General features: G+C 44.7%; 1 protein-coding gene across 2 annotated transcripts; it reads right to left on the reverse strand.

Annotated features, from left to right (window-relative positions):
- Window positions 1–427: 427 nt before the first annotated feature.
- On the reverse strand, window positions 428–10,436 carry LOC124704380 (mitogen-activated protein kinase kinase kinase 5-like). 2 transcript variants are annotated; one of them, XM_047236637.1, is made up of 12 exons: window positions 9,759–10,436; window positions 8,196–8,843; window positions 8,035–8,122; window positions 7,670–7,732; window positions 7,427–7,590; window positions 7,030–7,105; window positions 6,063–6,122; window positions 1,814–1,933; window positions 1,367–1,570; window positions 1,176–1,255; window positions 925–1,064; window positions 428–836 (listed from the first exon to the last, which is right to left on the reverse strand). In XM_047236637.1, the coding sequence occupies exons 1-12, from the start codon at window positions 10,298–10,300 to the stop codon at window positions 787–789; spliced, it is 2,235 nt and encodes a 744-aa protein (XP_047092593.1). In that variant the 5' UTR covers window positions 10,301–10,436; the 3' UTR covers window positions 428–786. The 2 variants fall into 2 exon arrangements, with proteins under 2 accessions (XP_047092593.1, XP_047092592.1); XM_047236636.1 differs by having other exon boundaries at window positions 428–1,064.
- Between the last annotated feature and the right edge of the window lie 240 nt (window positions 10,437–10,676).

A 10,676-nucleotide genomic window follows, 5' to 3' on the forward strand; every position in this document is an offset into this window, starting at 1 on the left:
ACAATCGTATTGACTGGAGAATAGGGCTTCAATCTAAACACTACCACCCATTACTCCGCATCTCTTTACTCATTTGTAACAAGATAAATCAACACCCTTCAGTACTATAAAGATCACACTACGCTACCTGTCAAAAAATCACAGTATGCTCCACATGGTCGTATGGCTATTGTGTCAACAGAGAAGCCACACGAGCCGTACAAGTGGTTAGCCTCTGTTACGCGGTCTCTATCGTGGTAATGAAAAACTCATGCTGGACAGAAACATGCAGCTTCGCCTGTAACTTGATGTACCTACACAGCCTGTTGCGCATTTATTAGTCACATCCATTGGATGATCATAAGGTTCAAGTTGGCATCCCAGCTTAGTTTTGACCAGCGTGAGTAACAAACTTGCAGCGACCCTGTGATCAGGACCAGATGGGCAATTACTACCACCAGAAAAGATTATACATTTCAATTCACAGAGCACCCATTGTGTACATCTTGGCCCTCAATATCACACGATCTTTGTGTTGCCAATTCACGTTTATTGTTACCTGAGCCCCCAAAAAACCATCAACAATGATTACATCGAGGTATGTTTACAACATGTAACACCACACAAGCTACAATTACAACCCTAATGTCCTACGCGTTGGCAACAATTAGGACCATCAGCTTTACCTACAGCTAATCCTAAACAATATGCTACAAAGGGTACACCACATTTCCCGTCGAAAATAAACATTACAGGCTCCACACAGCTCCCTCATATCCCGTTGTGGTCATACCATCGGGATGTCCTTTACAACAACAGTACTTTACAAGTGCTTGCCCACCTAGATGGCACTCCATCTTCAATACGAAAACATATTCAATGTTTCCTTTCCGTTAGGCTTCGGCAATGGACTAGGCTGAGGACATGCAACTGAAAAATGCATACCGTTTGGTGTATTATGAGCTGCAGAGCCAGGACTCGACTTATAACTCAATGGCGGAGGGGACAAGCTATGAGTTTCCAAGCTGGTTGGGGCCATCAAACGATGACCCAATGACCCTGGACTTCTAGAGCTGCTTGTTTCACTGGTCAGAAGAGGTAAATAATTAACTGGGTCCAATCTCTAATAGTGCAAAACTTTCACGAACAGACCAAACATGAAAATACAGACAGGCAAATGTGAAGAAAGTACACACCCAATTGTGTTTGTCTGTTTCCCTCTCAGGCAAGTGTCGGTCTTCCAGGACTTCTTTTCTCTCACCAAGTGTCCAGCATCCTGTCATTAAAATGCAAAGTCATGCACGTGAACGAAAATCTTGAAACCCAGGAGGATACAACGAAAATCTTGAAACCCAGGAGGATACAGCGCCCGAGGACAAAAGCTTACGGGGGATCCTGCATGTGAATGTGCAGAGGTGTTCTGGCTGAAGTGATTTGAATTTTGGATGAATGGGTGTTCAAGCAGCTTGGTTGCTGGAGGTCTCTCAGCTGGGTTTCTCTTGAAGCAGCCTCTCAGAAAATCCTTCCCTTCTGATGATAAATTATCTGGAATCGGCGGGTCTTTATTCAACACCTTAAACATTGCAGCAGGCTGTTGCACCACAGAAAAGCAGATTCCATGCTTTAGAATCCCAAGAGATAAAAATACCAAAATGTTAATAGACATAACTTCTCCATTAGGAATTTTAATTAGGCTAAGGTGTCAATGTAACAATTATCATCGTTCATAGATAAAAGTAAGTATTAAGAAGCAAGCTAACCTATGAAAATAAATCCAACTTATACAACACATCTTAGTTTTGCTTTAAAAAAGGGAAAGGTTCAAATTATTTACCCCTTCAAGACCACTCCAAGGAGGCTTGCCTGTGAACATCTCGATGATTGTGCAGCCAAGGCTCCAGATATCAACGGCAAGATCATAACCTACGTCTTTTACAAGTGTAGCCTGGACAACCTGGGATATAAATGCGCAAGTGTGACTGTGCCATATAGCAATGAGTAGCAACTTACAGTTATATGAAACAAGCCAAAAGGCAAAAACAAAAGCAGTGTAAATCTAAATGACAACTTGGCAGAACAAAACTTTAATGATTTTACAGTAAAACATTCAAACTAAATGATTTCATATCAAGTAAGATTGCAAACCAGAGCTACTCGGTTTTTATAGAACAAAAAAATCCACTTTGCAATCTTGAAGAATTGAACTATTGCAGAAGCTCACATTTTAACCTTAAACTCGCAATCTGTTTATTTTCAACCCTAAACTATGCGACCAGTTTACTTCACCCCTTTGATATAGTTCACATTTGAAAATAAAGGTCAAAATGTGAACTTCTGCAATAATTTAAGATTGTAAAGTGGAAGTTCATTCTTAATTTGAAGACATATACAGTAAAGGTCGTTACAAAATCTAATCTAGGATGTTATGGGAGTCGAGCATCCCCTGAGCATTATTGCCACAAGTTTAAAGTTATTAGCATGATTTATGGAAACTAAACTAACCTAGGCAGGCGGGTTTAATGGTCAATGTTTGAGAAATCAGCTCGTAAGTGTCAAACTACACACATCGTATGAAAATAAAATTCCGTTAAATGCATGAATCCCTTTCGAAACCTTTTTCCCAAGCAAGTTGAGGTAGGCTAGATATGAAACCCAACAGAAATAAAAGGAAACCAGAATATCGTTATCAGCACAAAATAAGAAGAAACTTTAGAAAATCCTCATTGGTCTCCTAAGATCACTGACGGAGCTTCCTTAGGGCAAAACTGGGCCATGGCCCGCCCTTATGTTTTGTCAAAAAATAATTATGTATGTGTATTAGAGAGGCCTAGCCAACCAGCTCCTGGCTAGCCCTTCACGCTGACCCCTTCCAGGCTTCGCCAGTGCAGTACACGCCAGGCAGCCGTTGCCCGCAACCAGTCCCACGGGGGTTTGCCAAACTGCAGGATGCACAGCCGCACCGGCAGCAGACCAGCGACTGGATCGAGCGAGTTAATCAAGCCCCTTCTCATATCTAATTTCCTTTCCACCTATTAATATTTAGCTAGCAATTTGACCGCAAGATATATTCACTCAATTCGTTCTTTACATTTTTCAAATGCCAACAACCAACAATCATCATCCGTGAGAAGGACTAGTCACAGAAGAATTGATTTTGTTTTAACAAGAGAAAAGAAAAAAAATAAGTGAAGTTGAGGAAGGTCCAGCATCTGATCTTTTAGCCATGCTTGAATTGGAACAATACCAGTAATACTGACTAATTTCTAGCGAAACGGTATGATTCAAGAAAAAAAAACGTTTTTTCCCTTCCACTTGGACTGCCCATCATTTCCTTTGAAGCTCCGCCACTGCCTAAGATTCTTACTTATTCCTCCTGATCCCATTAATGCCTTTTTTGGCCAATTTTCTGTCAGCTTCTACGATATGAAAAAAGGCAGGGGCATACAATTCCAGCTCTCAGTGAGAAGATAAAACTGTAAAGTTGGAGCAGCAAGAGCATTTGGGTGGATACCTACAGTCTCCTTGTTTGAAAATCGTGCCGACATTACGCTAATGTGACTCAATCCTCACGTTAAAATTATCAACGTGGCTCAGCGGGATAGGTATCAACTACTTGGTCAAACCTAATGAGCCAACTGGGCCCACACCATCTCGTGTGCTTTCTGTGTGCGTCTAAAAGCATCCTTTAGCTCCTCCGGCCCCTTGGGGATGGTCTCCTTCCTCCACCTGCAAGCATAACAGTTTTTTTTCAAGGATACGTCATGGAGAGACAATCCATGACGTATCTGTTCATAGAAGGAAGGCCAGAAGGCCAAAGTACAACACGTTTGTGGCACAAGCGCCAACAAAACGCAACTCCACGCAACCTCCGGAAAGGCAGCACACACACTACCGGACTACTCACATCTCAACTTATCCACTGGCGCGAGAACGCCCCTGAACAGCCCTCCAATCTCCACAGCTCGGCCTCGTCGGAGATCCTCGAAATCACCACCGCCTTGGAGGGTGCGACACCCTCGAAAACTACGTCATTCCGGTGACGCCATAGACACCAGCAGATGAGGGTCACACCTGTCAAGAAATCGCCGATCTGCACCCGGGCCTCCATGCTTCTCCTGCAACCAGCAGACAAGCCTGGTGTCTGGTTGCGGCATCCAGTGCGGCTTGCTCCACCAGCGCAGGCAGGTTGCCCAAACCTCACGTGTCAGCACGCACCCCATCATTAGGTGAATCAAAGACTCCCCAACCTGGTCACAGAACGGGCATGCCGCCGGGTGAGGAAGGCCACGCTTGCTTAGCCTGTCGGCTGTCCAGCATTTGTTCCTTGCCGCAAGCCAAATGAACACCCTGCAGTTTGGCAGCGCCCTCGAACGCCAAGGCATTAGCATTTCCACCCTAGCTCCAAACATCGCTCGATAGCCCGACCGCGCTGAGTAGGAGTAGTCATTCTCCCAACCCCATCTAAAGGCATCCTCCACACCCTCATGAAGGCAATATCTACCAGCCGGTCTGCCACCTCGAATAGTTCCCTGATCGCAGGCGCGCCTAAATCCGGAGGAAGATCGTCCAGCCAACCCCCAGCCAGACCCTCACGGACTCTGCGCTGTCTGACAGCGCGCTTTGGGACCGCCGCAGTTAGGTTTGGTGCTATGTCAACCAACCGTCCCTCAGGGAGCCACCGGTCCGTCCAAAAGAAGGTGGACGCCCTGTCACCCAGCACGGAGTAGGTTGCCCCTTCGAAAAGTTGCCTCACCATTTGGGGAACTTGGATGTTCAGCTCCTTCCACGGCTTAGAGTCATCAACTCGCTGAAGCCACAGCCATCTGGCCCTCAGAGCAAGCATAACAGTTCAGAACTCACCATGGCCTCCATGCAGGTGCAAGGGCATACATAAATGCCTCACTGGCATTGTCAGTGTCACATCCACATCTGGCAGTCAAGATTCAAGAGTCAAGACCTTGCGAGGATGTTTGTACACGCCGTTGATGCAACGCCGAATGGAACCCTGCTGGCCTTCCTCATGCTCGATGAGACGATCACTTTACTGAAGCTTTATTCCTTCAGGACTCAGGCTTCATTGTTCAGCAACAGTGCAGTTCAGCAGCAAGCTTTCAACATGTTTCATGCATCAATAGACTCAAGTTTCAGGTTTCGTTAGTGTTGCATCTTACAACAATGTTTCAGGTTTCAGAACAAAGCTTCAACACATGGATTGGAAGTCTCATGTGGGTTTCGGCAAGTCTCAGATCCCTGGGACTGAGCTAATCATGTATTTTATAGAAACCTCTGGCCGAATTTCATGAGGTTTTGAGCTACTTTTCCTGTTTCAACAGGTAGAATACATGGTTTCGACTGGGTTTCATTGAATTTTCAGAATGGAGATGACGCACCAGCAAGCTGCATATTCACATTGGTGACCTCAAAACTGAGGGAGTGTCGGAAAGGGAAACAAAGAGTATAAATAAAGGGATGTTGAAAGCTCCATTTGGAATAAATTGGTGTGCCTAATATCCATATTCCATAGAAGGGCTATCTAGGCATCCATGGTGGTGTCCAAATTTGACTCAGAAGAGGTGGAAGCGGTTGTGATCAAGCGTCACAGGGAAGTGTGGAGGCACCAGAGACGGGTAAAGGTGCATGGGGGAGTGCGATGTTGTCACCATCATCCTTATTAACTGGAACGATCCAAAATCTACAGATTCGGCACAAGGACTCGAGGTATGGAGTAGGTGTGTCAATACTACATGGAGGAGGTAGGCAGCGATGGCGCCATTGCCATTGGTTGTGAGTGGTCACGAGTTTTGGGAGCGGGATTGATCTATAAAGATTAAAGAGCCCCCAGTTAGGTGGGACCATCAAAAGATCACCTTCAGATAGTTTTTTAGCCATTCAAGGCCCCTAGAAGAGTTTTTGGTTTTCAAAAGGTGGTTCTAGCTCCAACTGACTGAAGAAGCCTCATACCAAACACAACTAATTTCTGCACGGCAGTAATTTTTTATGTGTACTGTGGTTGATAATCTGAAATTAACCTTGTTGCAACGAGAAGGAGGGAAAAAGGAAATTGGTGATTAAACAGTTCGCACCTCAGGTGCCATCCAGTATGGTGTTCCCTTCAGCGAAAGATTTGGAGCCGCAGTACTCAACTGAAAAGGTGAAGAAACGGTTAAGAAAAAATAATTAGAAAAGTAGCACCGTGGCAAATAAGCAAAACCGAAAATTGCAGACAAAATAAACTCTATAGTAGTAAATCCATTGTCCTCTCAGAGTACGCATTAAAATACAGTAATAGAAGTAAGATACCAAAGTTAATGCCATATAAAACTAGTTTGAATTTTGAAATAACAAATCCAACCAAAAAATGACTGAAACGTTTTACTAAGTACTCGTAGCAAATGGGGAGTGCTGTTGTGGCTCATGGATGCATATGCTCCCTTTATTTAATTGCATCTTAGACATGTTTTAAAATGTCAAAAAAAATACAAACAAAAAATTAACGTGTACATCTTCACATGCTACATGTTTCACGAAAAATCGACTTGTCATGTGGCCTGTGTAAAAAAACTAAATTTGGGGCTAAAATAAGGGGTTTACGGGATTTTTTTTCTTTTTACACAGACCAGAAAAAATATCGTTTTTTCGCGTAACTTCACGTACAGACATAGATTGAGGAGATGTACAAGCAAAAATAAATCAATTTTTTGACAATTTAAAATGTGTATTTTTTTTTTTTTTTGCGAAGGGAGCATATACACCCAGGAGCCGAATTGAATTTCCATACCAAATGTCAAAAGTATGCTGAACAGCTCAGGGCGCAGATAATGATCGGTTCTCCATAATGCAGGGTATAATTAAAGGCTGGCAATACTTGTTTGGTCTAACCCTTCCCATAGTGAGCTAACAAACGAATGGTAATAGTATTTTCGTCTCGAAGGTTGCAACAATAGGCTCAATATTTTCATTAAAAAAAGGGAGTACTATGACTACTGAGTACTTATGTGCAATAGTAGTGCCAGCAAAAAATCATAGGCCAAGACGCAAGTTGGAACTCACATGCTTAGCCATTCCAAAGTCAGCCAGTTTCACTACACCATTGACATCAACAAGCAAATTTGCTCCTTTGATATCCCTGCAAAAGTATGATGATTTATATCGATATCACGACATCTGTGCCATTTGCAGCAACCAAAATTTGCTAACAAACAATGGTGGGATTAAAATCAGCCCTTAATATGTGGATAGAGCTATAGGAGAAGCTCAAGAAAACAAATAAAGAATACAGAATAAAGTTTGAAGCGTACAACAGGATACAGCAACCTGTCAATTTGTATATGGAAAAAAAAGAGGCAATGTAAAGAACTGGACAAAAAGTTTGGTTCAGTACGTTAAGAAACAGCCAACGGAAAACCATTATCGGGTCAAAAAACGGAAAAAATGAAAGGAACATTACCTATGCATAATTTTTTGGCTATGTAGGAAAGCAAGACCCTTAAGAATATGCCGAGTGAAGTTGCGGACAACTGATTCAGTCATTGCACCACAATGTTGGCTAATGTACTTATTAATTGAACCCGGATGAACATACTCCAGGTATATGTAGAATCTATCTTCAGTCTGTAATGAATCCAAGTAACTGTTAGATAGCATTTATATGGCACAGTAAGTTCCCTCATTGTGGCCAAGTAGAACTTACAGTTTCACTGCCGTAATACTGCACGATGTTTTCATGCTTAAATTGGCTAAGAAATTTAATTTCCTGAAACAAAGGTGGTGAGCAGTCAGAGAAAGCGCAAGATATGCATGATCCTTAGATAGTATAAGAAAACAGTGGTGTGCAGCAAGGTTCCAGAAAAATGAAACGAGTATGGTCAGAGTTCTACATATACTTTGAATGTATTGTACAGTAGTAAAAGGAAGGCAAACCAAATATGAGCATAAGCAAAATTATGCTGTGTAATCCTCAACAAGAAGAGAACATTGTTAACAATCACATTAAACAAAAATACAGGGATCTCCATACTGCTGAAAGAAACAACATCAGCATAGGTATGGCCAAACCTGTTCCAATTGCTTCAGAGACTCGACTGATTTTGCATCATCAGGAATTATGTTAACCTCTTTCATGGCACAAAGAGCTCCTGTGTGCCTGTACATCGGTGTGAGGGGATGTTAAAATTTTAAATGAAACAACTATAGTAATACAAATGCATTTAACATACCTATTGGTAGCTTCATATACACATCCATATGTGCCACTGCCGATGAGCTTCCTTTTTTGCCACTGACCAGCCATCGAGGGTGTCTCAACTTTTGGCAATGACTGGTGGCTAAAATTTGTTTGCTTTGGGCTCAGAGAAACAGGAGGGAGAGGTAATGGGTGAAAATTGACAGTCACATTGCCCTCGGGGCGAGAAACGTGGTTCTCTGGGAACAAGTTTTGATGCATTGGTGATGGAGGTGCACTTGGGTATCTTGATCTAAGAGCAGGACTTCTCAATGGACTGGAGCGAGGAGATCGCTCCTGCCCACCCACAAAATTTTCAGGTGAGGTAGAAGGGGATGAAGATCCCAATAGATCTGGAGACCATGCTGATTGTGCTGACAATGCATTGCTGCCCTGAATGGAGATTCCAGAAGATGAGAAGTCTGCATTACTTAATCTTCGAGGACTCTGAACAGGGCTTGAAAACCCACTGCTGGGAGCACTTTTAGCAGGAATATTCAACCTAAAGTTCAAAGTTTCAGCTGAGCTACCCTTGAATTTATCTTTAAATCCCTTTCTCTGTTGACCAAAGGTGACCCCATTTGTGCCATCTGACCTTAAGCCATTGTGCTCTGGGATCTTTTGAACAGTTTGGGACATAAATCTGTCATCAAAGACATTACCGAATCAGATGCATTGTCTGATATGGAGCTAACGTGATCAGTCTGTCATGGAAAGTTCACAGAGGGAGAAAAATGGGGAAAAAGAAGCCCAAAAATATGGAAGACACTATATGAACTTTCCGTTAGTTGTGGAACAATATAAAGTGTCATTTGTTTAACGATCAGGTTCATGTTTAATCTTCTTTATTAGGAGCTTCATGGAGGTTAATCGAAGCAAATTACACTTCACTGACTTCAGAATTGAGAAATCTCAGTCACTCACCAGTTAGAATCAGTAAATCACAATCAAAGCCACCTTCTCTTATCGTGTCAAGATGTAATAAACAAGCAAGTATCTTAACCAATCGTCACTATGTGCAAATGTGATTGTCCATTAGGTATTAGTCTACATGTCCAATTCACAATTGTAACACCAAACAGCAAATCGTCTCAACTCAACTTTGAGGGTCCAAAACTAGAGTAACTTTGTTGACATATCATCCTAATTTTCCCAAGGTACCATGATCTCCTAGTATAAGCTAATAATTACATATTGTCACATTGGTTATGCCGTGTAGCAAAGGTTATCCTCCCTGGTAATCCAGGTCATCTTACTGTTCACCTAAAGTGTGGTCACTCACTTAAAAACATTCTGCACTAGAAATTGCTCAGCATCCTGCTAGTTGTCACAGCATAAGCCAATATTGTTATGCATTCTTATATGTCCAGATTGTGGGTGATCCTGAACTCACTGAGAAATCACTCCTAGCGGCCTCCTTGTTAACACCCTATGACCCTAATGGCTTCTCAGTTAATACAGAACTAACTAATCAGTAACGTTGTACTGTATGCGCGAGCTTGAACAGCGAAGAAAGGAAGCTTGAAGCTTCTAGTACACATAGCAAAAAGTGCTTCACCTTGGAAACGTTGCCGCCCTCTCTGCTCCTGCCTCCGCAAGCCCGAGGAAATCACTCGAGCCGTTGCAGTCCCCGTCGAGCATCCTCGGGGAGGGCAGCGGCCTCCCGGGGCCTCGGCACATCGGGTCCTCCCCGTGGGGCAGCGGCAGCGGGCGGGGCATCAGGGGCGTGGAGGCGGACCTCGCGGGCGCCACGTCCATGTTACTCGGCAACCGCGAGATGGGCGTGGAGCTCGCAGTAGCGAGCCCGGACCAGAGCGCGTCCCTCCTGGCGGGGTACGAGGAGGAGGGCGCGGAGGTGGGCGAGTCGTCCATGCGGAGCCCGGAGGCCCCGACCTCGATGTCGTCGACGTGGCGCAGGCGCGGCGCCCGGGTGAGGCGGGGCTGGTGGAGGTCGGGGGTGCCCCCGGCGAGGTCGGCGCCATCGCGGCGCGGGATGCGGGAGGTGGAGGCGCGGGCCGGGGAGGCGGGCGTGGAGGCGGAGGCGGAGGAGGAGTGGTGGCGGTGGTGGTGGGCGTGGGCGGAGCGCTTCCACCAGGGCATCGGGAAGGGGGGGCTTATGTGGGGTCCAGGAGATGCGAAACCCTAGTGATGAGAGTGGTAATGGCGTCGTGGTGGTGGAGGAGGGGATCGGTGGAGACGACGACCCCCCGCCATTTCTTTTCTCTTTTTGTTTTCTGGGGAGTTGGCTCGCTCATTCGCTGTTCCTTTTTCTTCTCCACTCGCGCGCGGTTGGGGTCCCGCCGGCCAACGCGGCTTGGGAAGAAGTCCGTCCGGCGAGTCAATGTCTCCGGTTGCACGTCACACACTCCACACGGCCCGCTTCCTATTCCGTTCCATTCTACTTCCCCGTTCTTTCCATCTCCATTTTCGCTTTCGTACTGTGACGCCGTCTTTTCTTAAAGTAACCTGCAAAGTT

The sequence above is a fragment of the Lolium rigidum genome, chromosome 3 (genome assembly GCF_022539505.1).
Source record: "Lolium rigidum isolate FL_2022 chromosome 3, APGP_CSIRO_Lrig_0.1, whole genome shotgun sequence".
In the NCBI taxonomy this organism is placed as follows: domain Eukaryota; kingdom Viridiplantae; phylum Streptophyta; class Magnoliopsida; order Poales; family Poaceae; genus Lolium; species Lolium rigidum.